The sequence below is a fragment of the Monodelphis domestica genome, chromosome 4, assembly GCF_027887165.1.
Source record: "Monodelphis domestica isolate mMonDom1 chromosome 4, mMonDom1.pri, whole genome shotgun sequence".
Classification (NCBI taxonomy): Eukaryota; Metazoa; Chordata; class Mammalia; order Didelphimorphia; family Didelphidae; genus Monodelphis; species Monodelphis domestica.
The window spans coordinates 114,702,173-114,719,661 of NC_077230.1; the positions used below are offsets into that span (position 1 = coordinate 114,702,173).

The 17,489-nt window shown below is 35.1% G+C and overlaps 1 protein-coding gene across 2 annotated transcripts in view; it reads right to left on the reverse strand.

The window, feature by feature from the left end:
• The window catches only part of CNTNAP5 (contactin associated protein family member 5), a 908,736-nt gene that overhangs the window by 106,116 nt on the left and 785,131 nt on the right, over window positions 1-17,489 (reverse strand). For both annotated transcript variants that reach the window (XM_056793728.1, XM_056793729.1), the window contains exon 18: window positions 8,260-8,499. In XM_056793728.1, the coding sequence (XP_056649706.1) occupies window positions 8,260-8,499 (240 nt within the window). The remainder of the gene's footprint in view (window positions 1-8,259; window positions 8,500-17,489) is intronic.

The window sequence follows — 17,489 nt, forward strand, 5'->3', positions numbered from 1 at the left end:
AAAGAAGAAAATCAAATTAACAGCATCAAAGATGAAAATGGGGGCCTCACCTCCAAGGAAGAGGAAATTAAGAAAATCATTAAAAACAACTTTGCCCAATTATATGGCAATAAATATACCAATCTAGTCAATATGGATAAATATTTACAAAAATATAAACTGCCTAGACTAACAGAAGAAAAAATAGAATTCTTAAATAATCCCATATTAGAAAACGAAATCCAACAGGCCATCAAAGAACTCCCTAAGATAAAATCCCCAGGGCCTGATGGATTCACAAGTGAATTCTATCAAACATTCAAAGAACAGTTAATACCAATACTATACAAACTATTTGACATAATAAGCAAAGAGGGAGTTCTACGAAACTCCTTTTATGACACAAACATGGTACTGATAACAAAGCCAGGAAGTGCAAAAATGGAGAAAGAAAACTATAGACCAATCTCTCTAATGAATATAGATGCAAAAATCTTAAATAGGATACTAGCAAAAAAGACTCCAGCAAGTGATCAGGAGGGTCATTCACTATGATCAAGTAGGATTTATACCAGCAATGCAGAGCTGGTTCAATATTGGGAAAACCATCCTCATAATTGAAAATATCAACAAGCTAATCAGCAAAAATCATATGATTACCTCAATAGATGCAGAAAAAGCCTTTGATAAAATACAACACCCATTCCTATTAAAAACACTAGAAAGTATAGGAATAGAAGGGTCATTCCTAAAAATAACAAACAGTATATATCTAAAACCATTAGCTAACATCATCTGCGATGGGGATAAACTAGATGCTTAAAAAATCGTAGAGAATCAACCAAAAAGCTAGTCGAATAATCAACAACATAGCACTGCTGGGTTTGTACCCCCAAGAGATAATAAGGAAAAAGACCTATACAAGAATATTTATAGCTTTACTCTTTGTGGTGGCAAAACATTGGAAAATGAGAGGATGCCCTTGGATGCCCTTGGATGGGGAATGGCTGAACAAATTATGGTATATGTTGGTGATGGAATACTATTGTGCTAAAAGGAATAATAAAGTGGAGGAATTCCATGGGAACTGGAACAACCTCTAGGAAGTGATGCAGAGCGAAAGGAGCAGAACCAGGAAAACATTGTACACAGAGACTGATACACTGTGGTACAATCGAATGTAATGGACTCCTCCATTAGTGGCAATGCAATGTCCCTGAACAATCTGCAGGGACCTAGGAGAAAAAACACCATCCACAAGCAGAGGACAAATTGTAGGAGTAAAAATACTGAGGAAAACAACTGTTGGACTACAGGGGTTAAGGGCACATGACTGAGGAGAGACGCTAAATGAACACCCTAATGGAAAGACCAACAACATGGAAATGGGTTCAAATCAAGGACACATGTGATAACCAGTGGAATCATGCATCGGCTATGGGAGGGGTGGCAGGGTGGGGGAGGAAAAGAAAATGATCTTTGTTTCCAAGAAATAATGTTTGAAAATGAACAAATTAAATAATGTTTAAAAGTTTAAAAAAGTTAAATTATGATTTTCACATACAATTACTTCTTATATATTACCAACACCAACTAGGATAGGAATCAGATCTAAAATATGGAAAAGAAGTCATTCCTCATTAAAAAGAAATAGATCTGACAGAAAAGGAAAGAACTTGTGATGCTGGTCAGGAATACATTAATATCTTATATTTATGCATATGTATCTATACCACATCTTCCTTGTAATTTTTAAGACTCAGTTCAAATTTGATCTTTTTCCAAAAAAAAAAAAAAGTTCTTCAGAGGCTCTCTCTCCCTTCCGCAATGCCTTCATTGTTATAATACCTTTCATTTTATTGAAATGATTATCTTGTGTGCTCATGGTTGTTTGCATGTCATCTTCCCTATTAGAATGAGTTCCTTGAGGGTGAGGAAATGTGTTTGTCTCTGTAGCCTTAGTATTTTGCACAGTGTCTGAAAAATAGTGTTTAATAAACACATGATGAACTAACTGACTAGATGAAAATAAAGGTTTAGAAAAGTAGAAACAGTATCAGCTTGGATGGATCCTGCAAATACTTAAACTTAATGAAAAAGATGGATGAAAGGTTATCGATTTAAAAAATGAAATAAAAATAAACTAGCTGAAAGGAAAGTTCTGATAGTCACAGATTCCAACTATCTTGATATTAGCTAAAAACTTAAACCATTGAAAAAAAGAACTTTTGAAAAAGTGAATTATTTTACAGAGTTTTAAAAAACTTTTCACATGATAGAATGAAGAACAAGGAGAATCTAAATTTTAGAGGGATTTAGTTCATTAAATGGAAGGATGAAAAACCTTAAGAGGACATATATGTCTTATCTTCTTATCTTAAAGTTTAAGTTGGCTAAAATATTTGGGGAATATCAGGAAGTCACATTTATTTTCTAAGTGCTCTAATAGTCTGAGAGTCTAAAAGGAGATAGTTCAGGGGGATTTAATGTAGAATGCACATATAAATTGGAACATAGAGTTTTTTTGTAGTCTAACACTTTTATTTATAAAGGAAGATGATATGACTCTAAAACGTGATTTCAAGGCATGATATTGTTTGAGGTGTCGCAATATGTATTTTATGAATACATTCATACACTACTGTATATATATATATATATGTTAGTAGGCAAAATAAACATTAAACAAAATTATTTATATGTTTCAACTGATCAGTAATATAACATCTGATTTTTCATGGCATATTATAGAATCTCAAGGCATAACATTCAAAATTATTATTTAAACATTTTATTATGCAATGAGGGGAGACTGGCCAATTAATGTCCAGTCTTTAGAGCATGCATAAATATTTTGTCTGTTTCCAATTCAGATTATTTCCTAAACTATATTCTTAAGAGGGTATATTACTAATAGTCAGTATACTCTAAAGAAGGTTTGATTAGTTAAAAAGGGAAATGTTGATTATTTGAGATTATAAGATCTCAACTTCCGGGTAAGCATGGCGGCCAGCTAAATGTGGCTTACTCACTCTCCCTGACACACCGACATACACCGACAAGGATCACCCCCAAAAGACCTTAAGAATCTTTATCAGAAGAGCAGAGGAGCTGTAGAGCGGGGCACAGAAGTGAAGGTGCGTGGGATGGGGGCTTTACCAGCCTATAAGAGGGGGAAATGGCTTCCACCCAACCATGAGTGGATCCACCCTCCCCCACTTCCACTTATAGGGCCAGGGCCAGTGCAAGAGGAGACGAAAGTGCAAGGGGTGCCTCTGAAGAGAGGAGAGGGCACTTCTGTGCCCTTGGGAGCTGAATAGGACAGAAGGGGACCCCCCCCCTTATCCCGAAGGCAGCTAGGCAGAAAAACTCAAGATGTGAGAGTGCAGATTTCAGGTGCACAGAGCCAGCACACCTACCAGAGCCAGTGAATGAGACAGGAGTGCCTCTGGAATGAACAGGGAGCCTTGTTTGGGTCCTTGGGAATTGACTAGGTCTGCAGGGGGCCCACCCCGAAAGTAGCTAAACTGTAAAACCAGGTGGGCAAGGGAGAGCAGACACTGAGAGCCCCCTGGAGGAAGGTACCAAGAAAAGCCACAAAGGACTGAGGAAAATCGAGTCTGCTCAATAAGTCCATACACAAAAAAACCTGCTCAGCAGACTCTTATTTCTGACTAAAGAGGGAACTGAAAACATCCAGAAAAAAAGGCTAACTGTGCATAGGAGCCTCAAAATCCCACCAGGAAATCAAAAAAGAAAGCTGTCACCCTCGAAAATGTTTATGGAGGAAAAAAACCAGGCTACAGAGGAAATACTGGATGAAACTCAAACAAAGGCAAAACCGAAAAAAAAAATGAAAATTGTCCACAAGCCCTGGAAGAGTCTCAAATGGAGCTTATTATCAGAAAGATGGAAGCCCTCTGGAAAGAGAAGTGGGAAAATCAACAAATTATATTACAGAACCAAAAAATTACAGCTAAATGCCAAAAGATTAAAACAGAAAACCAGGCCTTAAGGACCAGAATTGAGTAACTGGAAAGTCAAAAATTAATGAATTAGAAGATCTCAGATTCATAGTTGGGAGGTACTTCAGAGTGCAACTTCCTCATTTTATAGGTGAAATTGAGATGCAGAGGACTAGAAAATCCCTGGGTTAAAGGATTAGAACATATTTGAAGTCATTTTTGTCTTGCTGACTTCAAATCAAGTTCTTTATTTCCTACATCATATTTCTGTGATACTAAACTTGCTTTTTTAAAAACTTATTAACTTTTTTAATTTGGAGGACTTTCAGAGTTAAATTAGATAATACTAATATAATATATTTATATTTAAGCAACTTGGTGATTTTGAGTGATATTTTTGTGGATAAAATAGAAAAATAATAGAATTAGATAGTTTATGTAGCATTTCAAGAAATTACTTTCCAAGAAAATTGGTAATCAATTGATTTCAATATAGAGGAAGATCTCTGGTGGTATGCTGCAAAGCTTTGTCCTTAACTCCATTCTGTTAATATTCTTAGAATGATTGAAATCATATATGGCAGCTTATCAAAATGTCAGATGATATAGCTAGGAAGAATTGCTAACCTATTGGATAAAAGGAAATTTTCCATAAATCTTAACAAGAATCATGAATCCAAGCTAACAATAATGAATAAAAGTAAACTTTTACAATTAACTATAGAATCATAATAATACCCAAAATATATAATTATAGAATAGAGGACATCTATTCAGGTGAAGGACCTGCAGATGGTGTGGGGGCTAATGTTTGAAGTCTTGAAAAAAAACTGAAGGCTGAACAATATAAAAATAAAAGGCATAGAGGAGAAAGAGGCCTGCTTCTGGAAGTGCCTGACATTGTGGTTTGAAAAATCCCAGTTCTCCATTTTTATAGACACATGATTCTAAGTTATGATCAACCTCCATCAAAAGAAAAGCATTTTAAAAAATACAATATGGTGGGAATTAATAGCCCTACTATACTTTATTCAGGTCAGAAAACAACCATAGTGTCAAATTTTAAGGAGGTCATTTCAAATCTGGTGTATTCATACATGGAATTTTGACTTAATATAAGGAACAATTAAATTTGGCTGAAAATAGAAAATGTTGTTATATTAAGTAGGAGATTTTCTGATGAGATTTACAAGGAAAAACTGAATTACCACTTATCCTAAATGTAGCAATAGGGATTTTATAAATTGGGCAGTAGGTTTAGACTGGAAAGGCTCTAAGACTATATATTTCTAGGATAGTTCTGCCACTATTCCATTGCATAGAAGTCCAATTCCTGAAAGCATCAGTTTCTGAATGGTACGAGGTTATTTGTGTATGATTAAACATCCAGAAAGAGTGAATGATGTGGCAAGATGAAAATTACTCAGCATATAGCTTCATTTAACTTAAAAAAATGATAAAAGGGACACAAGAGAGAGTAGAAAGGATATACAAACCTGTCCTTGTGAAAGATATGATTTCCTGAAGAGAAAAATATTAATAGCATTTGTCTGGAAGAAGGGAACCAGAGAAAAATTAATCTAAATTTAGAACAATAAGATCTATGAGATGGTTGAACACTGGAGCTAGAGAAATGCAGAAAGGTCCACAGTACTATTTATTTGGGCAATGGACCTAAGCATATATCATTTGAAATGATGCTAGAGTATGTCTTGGGGAGAGGACTTTAGTGGAACATTTCTTCAGTGTGTGAAACAAATTTGTAGAAAATCCGAGCATTCTATGAGCAGAAACTATATTTTTCTTGGAGAGTAATACACAGGCAAGTTTCAGGGGACAAGCATCAGTGTTTTTACTGTCAAAGCTCAGATTATAAGTCTGAAGTGTCAAGATTTGACTTCTTCATGTGATGGCCAATACATTGTTTTCTTACATTGCTACATTATTGCTAAGGATTACTACATATTTCCCAGAAATTAATATACCATCCAAAGTCAAATTATATGGGGATTGAGTGATGTTATGAGTAAAATTGAGTTTTGCCAGTTTTAAGTATTGATTAATAAAATGAGCAGGTGAGAGAGAGAAGAGATAAAGATACATTTCTCTTAAAGAAAGATTAACCTACTTATGATTATCTATTTAGCTGACTAAGGCCTACATATTCTTTCTGTAGAAATGTAGGGAGCCGTTCTGTTCAAGAGTGGAAGTAAAGAGACCTTGTGCTTCTTCTGCTGGCTTTATAGATCTCCCTAGCTCCTTCCTCTGTGGCAATGTTGCACTTTGATGCCTAGGCTGATACCAGGGGACACCAGGAGATGCCAGTCCATCTAGGCCATTAGATATGATGTTATATCTACTGTCAGGGAGCCCCTGTGGGATGGAGGTGTTTTTCCTCACAAAGTGAGGAGTTAGAATTCAATCAGAATTAAGGTAAATTCTAAAACATAGGATGGGAACTGAACGAATTCAACGATATTGAAAATTTCCTGATCAGAACATTCCCTCTATAAATGGCAGGCTTGCAAATTCTCTACATTTCAGAATCTTACAGTTGCCTAGAAGGGAGTTTTCAAAACCTCAGCATTTATGTTCCCAAGAATCCCTAGAGACAGAACCAGTTAAAATGTGATTGAGGTTGGGGAGGCAGCTAGGTGGCTGAGTGGACTGAGAATCATACCTAGAAACAGGAGGATCTGGGTTCAAATATGGCCTCAGTTATTTCTTAGTTGTTTGATCCTTGGCAAGTTACTTAACATCAATTGCCTTCCCACTTAATGCTCTTCTACATTGGGAAATAAGTAAGAGTTTTAAAATTAATTAATATAAATATGATTGGGAAATAGTTTACAAAGTAAAAAAATAAGCAAAATAATATAGCAATAAGCAATGTCAACATGTGATTTTTTGATTGACATGGAGATTTCCCTGTGCTCCTTATGTACAATTTAGTTCCTATCCTTTCTATTTCATTTTCATAGGATGGGAAAACTGAATGAATTATTTCACTGATATTGAAAATTTTCTGATAAGAAAATTTCCTCTTAATGTTTCATACCCTTAAGCTAGGCTATTGAGCAAGTAGTTACGAGACTTGCCTAGGGTGACACAGCTTATATGTATCCAAGACTAGATTTTTAGCCCATGTTTCCTGACTTCTAGGCCTATTCTCTCTTCTTGCTGCCTCTCAGCAGTGGAATAAATTATAAAGTATTGTTAAATAGGAGCAGTTTTATTACTTTCAATTTCAAAGAGTTACAGGAGTTAGGTTAATAAAGTATTTGTTTAGTAGAGACCTTGGAGGTTCTTCTTTGAGGAACTGAGAGTTATAATTAGCATATGAAATGTTTATATATAAATGGTGCTTTCAAGTGATTAAAATAGTTGCTCTTTATTTCACTTAATCAATACCCTTGAATTCTGGTTTATCCTTTATCCATAAAGCTCTCTTTTTTTCTGTCAATGCAATTATCTTAATGAAAATACAAAGATAAATTGTAAGTCAGTCTTTGTGCAACAAGTAATGAGAAATCATGAATTCTTGGGGTTTAAATTTAGGAGGTTCTATAAGACAGTTCTCCTTTACCCCAATACTTCCCCCAATACTCTCTTAATTATTGAGAGTGATGGACAGAGCATCAGAGCACAGCATCAGAGTTCAGGGTAGGCTTCTGATATTGGTTCATCTATGTGACTAAAGTAATCACAACTTCTCTGGTTTTCCCTATTCTGTAAAATACTAAATTTAGGCTCATTTTTCTCCAAGTTACCATTTACCTCTTAAAAAAAAAACAAACAACTCTCCTTCTATACAACTAACTGCATATTTATGATTCTAGAAATTGGTACTAAAAATCACACAGTTTAGTTATGTAAGCTAGATTTGCTAGATTTTGTTGTCTCGAAAGTGTCATTTTAGATGTTTAACAAATGAAAATAATAGGCCATAAAAATGAAATTCAATAAGATGCTCTGGGTGACTCAGAAACTAAAAAACAAACAAACAAACAAAAGAAATAGTAACAATAGTATTCTTATTACTTATATATATTGATCTCACCTTATAAAATTGCATTATGTCAAAAGTATGCGAAATTACAGGCAGATGTTAATATCCTGAATTTGATTATCTATTTACTCATAAAATATTTTATTCAATTAATTTATGTTTATTAATGTACTGAAAGAATAAGTGAGCTGCCTATAGCCACACAACTAATTTGGTAGGATTATAGAATATGTGTTGTGATGTTGGCCCAATGAGTTCTATACTTCTGCGTGCTCATTCCCTATCAATTATAAAAATGAAGCCTACCTTTTTTACAAAAGGGTCCTTCATATGGGGAGTTGGTACAGTCACAGAGGTATCCATTATACTTCTCGACACACTTCCCTCCATTGTGACAAAAGTTTCCATAACTGCTGCAGTGTCCAGGGCATCCAGGCTTGACTCCAGGTGTGACCAAGGCCTTCTCTTCAAGATCAAGTTTCTGCCCATTTAAATGTAAGGAGCGAATACATCCTAGGAATCCTTTCTGTCTTGATGCTGTGCCACCTGAAAAAGAGAGAGAAGAAATGAGAGGAAAATAGAAGAGGAGAGGGGAGGGAAGGGTAGAGGAAGAGATCATAGAGAAGAAAGGAAAGGGTGGAGAAATTAAATTGTGTTTCTGAAATGAGTTTACATGAAAAGTACAGGTTTATAATTAGCAATAAAGAATCAGATAGATACTGATCAAAGACAATATGGGAAAGGTGCTAGGAACTAGGTTCATCAAAATTGTACCATTTCGATCATTCAAAAAGAAAGGTTGTTCTTTTTTTTCTTTTGTTTTGTTTTGTTTTGTTTTGTTTTGTTTTATGTTCTGGGTATAGCTCTTGGATGAAAGTCCAAAGATCCTTTTAGGTTGCCTATGTGCTCCAGAAAACTTGAAATTAAACCATTACTCCCATTGACTTACAGAGTGAAGGAAGAGTATTTCTCATTTCCCTCTATTGAAAGTAAAACAAATAAAATAGTCTACTCTCTACAATCTTGTCCCATCAGAGAGTTGATGTTGTTTCTCACAATTCATAGACAAAAATCTTTTGTCTTATTAAGACAGGTTTCTAATTTAGTCATTTAGTGCCTCTGCTTCTCCTACATTCTGTTTTCACTCCCACTACTGGAAAAAATGTCTTTTTAGTTCATCTAAATCTTAAGCATCTGACTTCTGGGTAAGCATGGCGGCAGTCTAGACGCAGGGCACTTCCTCTATCCAACACACACTGACAAAGACTACTTCAAAAGATGTTAGAAATTATTTTCAGAAGAATGGAGGAACTGTACAGTAGGGAGCAGCATTGAAGGTACGTGGGATTTGGGCATTTCCGCACTATAAGAGGGTGAAAAAGCTTCCACCCAAATGCAAGCTGAACTACTCTTCCTCACCCCACCTACAGAGCCTGAGCCAGAGCCAGACCAGACTAGAACCAGCAAGAGAGTGAGGGGTACCTCTAGAGTCAGCAAGGGGCACCTCTAGGTCATTGGGAGCTGACTAGGACTGCCGGGGACCTACCCCTGAAAGTAGCTAGACAGGAAATCCCAGTGTGCGAGAGGGAGCACAGACCTTATGTGCTCAGAGCCAGGATGTATGCACCAGAACCAGCCAGTGAGTGAGGAGCACGTCTAGAGAGAGCAAGGAGGCATTTCTAGGTCCTTGGGAGCTGACTAGAATGTCCAGGGACCTACCCCTGAAAGCAGCTAGACCAGAAACCCAGATGGGCAGGGGAGCGCAGACCTTAGGAGCCCCTGGGAAGGTAGCACAGAGAAGAGCTGCAAAGGACTGTGGAGATTTGAGAGCTTGCCTCAGGCAAAATCCTTGCTCTTTAACTCCATACACAGAGAATCTGCCCAGCACACTCAGATTTCTGACTGAAAAGGGAAGGAAAGTATCCATGGAGAAGGCTAATTGTGCACAGGAGTCTCAAAATTGTTAAAAAAAAAAAATACAGTGACCCTTGAGAATTTTTATGGAAGAAAAACCCAGGCTACAGAAGAAATTCAGGACAAAAATCAAACAAAGGCAAAACCTTCTTTAAAAAAAAAATGGAAATTGCCCACAAGCCCTGGAAGAATTTAAATTGGAGCTTATCAAAAAGATGGAAGCCTTATGGAAAAAGAAGTGGGAAATGGATTTAAAAAAATGAAGAAATCATAGCTGAATACCAAAAGTTTAAAGCAGAAAATGAAGTCTTCAGGACCAGAATTGAGCAACTGGAATCCAATGATTTTGCAAAATACCAAGAATTAATAAAGCAAATTTAAAAGACTGACAAAATAGAAGAAAACAAAAAAAATATATATCTCACTGACAAGGCAACGGATCGGGAAAATGGAGGAAGGAGAGACAATTTGAGAATCATTGGTCTACCTGAAAAGTCAGAAATAAACAGAAGCCATGACACCATTCTAAAAGAAATCATCCAAGAAAACTTCCCTGAAGTTCTTGAACAAGGGGGAAAAATAGAAATTGAAAGAGTTCACAGAACATCCTCTACATTAAATCCCCCAAACACAACTCTCAGGAATGTAATTGCCAAGTTCCAGTGCTTTCAAGCTAAGGAGAAAATTCTACAGGAAGCCAAAAAGAGACAATTCAGATACCAAGGAGCACCAATCAGGATCACACAAGACCTGGAAGCTTCCACACTAAAGGACTGCAAGGCCTGGAACATGATATTCAGAAAGACAAGAGAAATGGAACTTCAACCAAGCATCACCTATCCATCAAAACTGACTGTATACTTCCAGTGGAAATGATGGGCATTCAACAAAATAGAAGATTTCCAAGTATTTCTAAAGAAAAGGCCAGACCTAAGTGGAAAGTTTGATATCCAAACACAAAGATCAAGAGAAATATGAAAAGGAAAATATGAAAGAGAGGGAAAAGGAGAAAAATGTTTTGTTTTTAATTTAAACTCTCTTTTTTAAGGGCTATAATTAGATCAAATTATATATATATATATATATATATATATAATTATGTGGGGAAAATGTTATTTGTAACTCTCAAGAATTGTTTTCATTATTATAATAATTAAAAGAATCATTTATAGGAGAAGATTGGAACATTAAGGATTTTAAAATGATATGCAAAAAAAAGAAAAAAGGTGGAGAGGAATTAATGATGGTACCAAGAGATACTTGAAGAAATAAAATAGAATAATCTTTTTCACACAAAGATACATATGGGAAGGGGAGAGGGAAGAACACTCTCATAAGAGGTATAGAGAGTGCGAATAGGTAATACTCAAACATTACTTTCAGTGAAATCAATTCTGAGAGGGAAGAGCATCTAGATCCATTTGGATCTTGAAGTCTAACTTATCCAACAGGGTAAGGAAGAACAGAAAACTAAGGACGGGAGGTAAGGGGGGGGAGTACAAAACAAGGAGGGAAGGAGAGTGGGAAAGGAACTTAATAAACCCTAAAAAAACAAGAAGGGAACAAAAAGGGACAGACTAGAAAGGGAAGCATATCAAGGGAGGGGATGAGGGGGGTTGATTAAAATAAACCACTGGTTTAAAAAGATGTAGCAAAAGAAGAAGGGACATAACTAGTAGAGGATATTAAAATGCTATGGAATTCAAAAGTGACAATCATAACTTTGAACGTGAATGGGATGAACTCACCCATAAAAAGTAGATGAATAGGAGAGTGGATTAGAAACAAGAATCCTACCATATGTTGTCTATAAGAAACACACCTGAGGTGGATAGATACTGACAAGTTCAGAATTAAAGGTTGGAGTAAGACCTATTGGGCCTCAACTGAGAGAAAGAAGGCAGGAGTTGTAATCACAATATCTGACAAAGCCAACGTAAAAATAAACCTCAGTAAAAGGGATAGGGAATGTAAATACAACCTGATAAAATACAGATAATGAGGAAATATCAGTAATCAGCATGTATGCACCAAATGGTATAGAACCCAAATTTCTAATGGAGAAACTAGTAGAACTGAAGGAGGATATAGATAGTAAAACTGGAGTAGTAGGAGACCTGAACCAACCACTATCAAATTTAAATAAATAAATAAAAATAAGAAAGAGGTAAAAGAGGTGAATGAAATCTTAGAAAAATTAGAGTTAATAGATATATGAAGAAAAATAAATAGGGACAAAAAGGAATACTTTTCAGCAGCACATAGTACATTCACAAAGATTGACCATATACTAGGTTATAAAAACATGGCAAACAAATGCAGAAAAGCAGAAATAATAAATTCAACCTTTTCAGAACATAAGACAATAAAAATAATGATCAATAAGGGTACATGGAAAACCAAATCAAAAACTAATTGGAAATTAAACAATATGATAATCCAAAATCGGTTAGTTAAAGAACAAATCATAGAAACAATTAATAATTTCATTGAAGAAAATGACAATGGTGAGACATCCATTCAAACCTTATGGGATGCAGCCAAAGCAGTACTCAGGAGAAAATTTATATACTTGAGTTCATATATTAACAAATTAGGGAGGGCAGAGATCAATGAATTGGAAATGCAAATAAAAAAACTTGAAAGAGAACAAATTAAAAACCCCCAAAAGAAAACCAAATTAGAGATCCTAAAAATTAAGGGAGAAATTAATAAAATCTAAAGTGATAGAACTATTGAACTAATAAATAAGACTAGAAGCTGGTATTTTGAAAAAAACAAACAAAATAGACAAAGTATTGGTCAATCTAATAAAAAAGTGAAAGAAGAAAACCAAATTAACAGTATTATGGATGGAAAGTGAGAACTCACCTCCAATGAAGAAGTAATTAAGGTAATGATTAAAAACTATTTTCCCCAATTACATGGCAATAAATATGGCAATCTATGTGATATGGATGAATACTTACAAAAATATACATTGCCTAGATTAACAGAAGAAGAAATAGAATTCTTAAATGATCCCATATTAGAAAAGAAATTGAACAGGCCATCAAAGAATTCCCTAAGAAAAAGTGCCCAGGGCCAGATTGATTCACAAGTGAATTCTATCAAACATTCAAAGAACATCTAATCCCAATACTATACAAACTATTTGATATAATAAGCAAAGAGGGAGTTCTACCAAATTCCTTTTATGACATAAATACAGTACTGATTCCAAAGCCAGGCAGGCCAAAAATAGAGAAAGAAAAGTATAGACCAATCTTCTTAATGAAAATAGACTGACAAAATACAATGCTCATTTCATTCCTATTGAAAACACTAGAAAGTATAGTAATAGAAGGATCTTTCCTAAAATAATAAACAGTATCTCTAAAACCATCAGCCAACATCATCTGCAATGGGGATAAACTAGATGCATTCGAATGAGATCAGGAGTGAAACAAGGATGCCCATTATCACCTCTATTATTTAACATTGTACTAGAAACACTAGCACTAGCAATTAGAGAAGAAAAAGAAATCAAAGGTATTAAAATTGGCAATGAAGGGACCAAGGTATCACTTTTTGCAGATGATATGATGGTCTAAGTAAAGAATCTTAGAGAATAAACTAAAAAGCTAGTGGAAATAATCAACAACTTTAGCAAAGTTACAGGATACAAAATAAACTCACATAAGTCATCAACATTTCCATATATCTCCAACACATCTCAGCAACATGAATTAGAAAGAGAAATTCCATTCAAAAGCACCATAGACAATATAAAATACTTAGGAATCTATCTGCCGAGACAAATACAGGAACTATAAGGACATGACTACAAAATACTTTCCACACAACTAAAACTAGATCTGAGCAATTGGAAAAATATTAACTGCTCATGGGTAGGATGAGCTAACATAATAAAAATAACCATCCTACCCAAAGTAATTTACTTATTTAGTGCCATACCCACTGAACTTCCAAAATACTTTTTTACTGAATTAGAAAAAAAAAAACATGAGAAAGCCCATTTGGAAGAACAAAAGATCAAGGATATCCAGGGAAATCATGAAAAACAATACAAAGGAATGTGGCCTTACAGTACCAGATCTCAAAATATATTATAAAGCAGTGGTCATCAAAATAATTTGGTACTGGCTAAGAGACAGAAAGGAGGATCAGTGGAATGGACTTGAGGTAAATGAATTCAGCAAGACAGTCTTTGACAAACCCAAAGATCCCAGCTTTGGGGACAAAAATCCACTATTTGATAAAAACTGCTGGGAAAATTGGAAGACAGTATGGGAGAGATTAGGTTTGGATCAACATGTCACACCCTATACCAAAATAAAGTCAGAATGGGTGAATGACTTGAATGTAAAGAAGGAAACAATAAATAAATTATTTGAACACAGAATAGTATACATGACAGACCTTTGGGAAGGGAAAGATTTTAAAACAAAGAAAGATTTAAAAAGTCACAAAATGTAAAATAAATAATTTTGACTATATCAAATTAAAATTGTTTTGTACAAGCCAAATCAATGTAACCAAAATCTGAAGATAAATAACAAACTGGGAATCAATATTCATAACAAAAACCTCTGACAAAGGTCTAATTACTCAAATTTACAAATCTTAATCAATTGTACAGAAAATCAAGCCAATCCCCAATTGATAAATGGGCAAGGGACATGAATAGGCAATTCTTAGTCAAAGAAATCAAGACTATTAATAAGCACATGAAAAGGTGTTCATTATCTCTTATAATCAGAGAGATGCAAATCAAAAGAACTCTGAAACATCACCTCACACCTAGCAGATTGGCTAACATGACAGCAAAGGAAAGTAATGAATTCTGGAGGGGATGTGGTAATGTTGGGACATTAATTCATTGCTGGTGGAGTTGTGAATTCATCCAAACATTCTGGAGGGCAATTTGGAACTATGCCCAAAGGGCGCTAAAAGACTGTCTACATTTTGACCCAGCCATAACACTGCTGGGCTTGTACCCCAAAGAGATAATAAGGAAAAAGACATGTACAAGAACATTCATAGCTGAGCTCTTTGTGGTGGCAAAAAATTGGAAAATGAGGGGATGCCCTTCAATTGGGGAATGGCTGAACAAATTATCTTATATGTTAGTGATGGAATACTATTGTGCTCAAAGGAATAATAAAGTGGAGGAATTCCATGGAGACTGGAACAACCTCCAGGAAGTGATGCAGAGCAAAAGGAGCAGAGCCAGGAGAACATTGTATACAGAGACTGATACACTGTGGTACAAATGAACTTTATGGACTTCTTCATTAGTGGCAATGGAGTGATCCTGAACAACCCGGAGGAATCTATGAGAAAAACCACTATCCACATTCAGAGAAAAATCTGTGGGAATAAAAGAACTGAAGAAAAGCAACTGCTTGACTACAGGGGTCGCGGGGATATGATTGGGAATATAGACTCTAAATGAACATCCTAGTGCAAATAACAACCACCTGGAAATGGGTTCAGATCAAGGACACATGTAATACCCTGTGGAATTGCGCATCGGCTATGGGAGGAGTGACAGGAGGGGAGGGAGGAAAAGAAAATGATTTTTGTATCCAAGGAATAATGTTTGAAATTGACCAAATTAAATAAATAATAACGTTTAAAAAACCTTAAGCATCTTTCAAACACTTCATGGAGGCAGTCTGATTTGCCTAATTCATGGTTCCCCTCCCTGACCTATTACTAAACCTGGTCAGATATTTATGATGCTATGTGGTAAAACTTATTCTTGAATGCAGAGAAATGGCAAACAACTTGAAGGACTCTCATTGCCTTTGAGAATCTTAGACTTTAAGCTGGTAGTTTGACTTGAAAATCTAACTTAATAAATAAATGAGAAAAAAACAAACTGTCAGTTATACAAGATGATTAGGTCCTGGTTAGAAGATTAGGGATAGGTAGTAGATCTGTGATTTCATTGGTAATAGGCAACGAATTTTAAAGTATGGTCCTGAAAACTTTGGGAGCCCCTGAAATACTTTTAGATTTACCTCAAGTTCAGTAAAATTTTCATAATAATACTAAGATATTTTAATTTCCAAAATGGTTCATATCAATATATGTACCACATATAGACAAATCTTTTTTGGGCATAGTCCTAAAGGGGTCAACAAAAGGTAAAGGACCTATCTGTACCAAAATATTTATAAAAGTTCTTTTTGTGGTGGGAAAAAATGGAAGATGTCTATTAATGGGGGATTAACTGAGCAAGTATAATATATAATTATGATAGAATATGGCTGCACCTTGAGGATTGGTGAGCAGAATGGATTCAGGGGGAAAAAAAAACTATGAACACTTAGATGAAATGGATGAAATGATGCAAAATGAAATGAGCATAACCAGGAGAACATAATACATACTAACAGAAATGTTATCATAATAATAAACTATGAAATACTTAATTATACTGATCAATACATTGATCCATGGCAATTCTAAAAAAAAAATCTGATGAAAAATCCTATGCACACCAGAGAGAGAACTGGTAAAACTCTGAATGCAGATTAAATTTTGTTTTTTCATTTTATTTTTCTTTCTTTTTGGTAGGCAATATTGTTAATTAGTAAATATGTTTTCATGACTTCATGTATTTAATGGGTATTTTATTACTTGCCTTCTCAATGGGTAGGGTGGCTACAAGGAAAGAGGGGGAGATTTTGGAGCTCAAAATAAATAAATGAATGTGAAAATATAGTGAAAATAATAATTGAAATGTATCCTGAGGGGAAATAAAACCAAATAAACACAAAAACAAAAACTTGAGAACTGCTAGCATAGAGAATTCCCTGGGGAGGAAATTCCCTCTGTCAGTGTAGGTCAGCACCTTTTCTGAAATTTATAGTCTTAAAGCACTGCCTAGAGAATGGCTAAATTGTGACTTCTACAGTTGTTACATCTTATATGTGTCAGAAGTACCATTTGAATTTAGATCTTTTGGGCTTCAAGACCAGCTCTCTATCCACTATTTTATGTTGTTTCTCAATATGAGAAAGTAACAAGGAAAGAAGGCTGAGATGTGGGGGGAAAGTTATAAAATGGAGAGAAGTTTTCAAAGTTTATCATGAGCACATAATGTTTCTATTTCTGTATAATGTTCCATTCTTGGTGGTACTCTCTTGGTCTTCTATCTCCCATAGTTTATCACCACTTGGGAATTTAGTGACTTTACAATGTCATATTTTCCTAATAACATACTCTTTTGAGAATACAGTTTGTCTGGCTGATATGGATTAACTGTGACCATTCTTTGGGTGAGATTTTAATTTTAAACATCATATATTGTCAAAGTAATGAATTTCTAAGTGAAGAATTTCAGGAACTATCCATGGATCTGGAGGAGAGTGAGTGTTCAGAGAACATAGATAGACCTTCCTCAGTAATCCTAGAAGTATCTCCAATGTATGTCATAACTACATTATCATTGTAGCAGTGGTAATCAGAATTCAGAAATATAGTGTGACAAAGGATAAAGATCTAAAAGAGAAAACCTGTGGTGGCTATGTAAATAAAACGAAAAGCATGCATATGAAAGATGTGGAGATAGAAATAAAAAAAAGCTTTGACAACAGATTCTTTATATG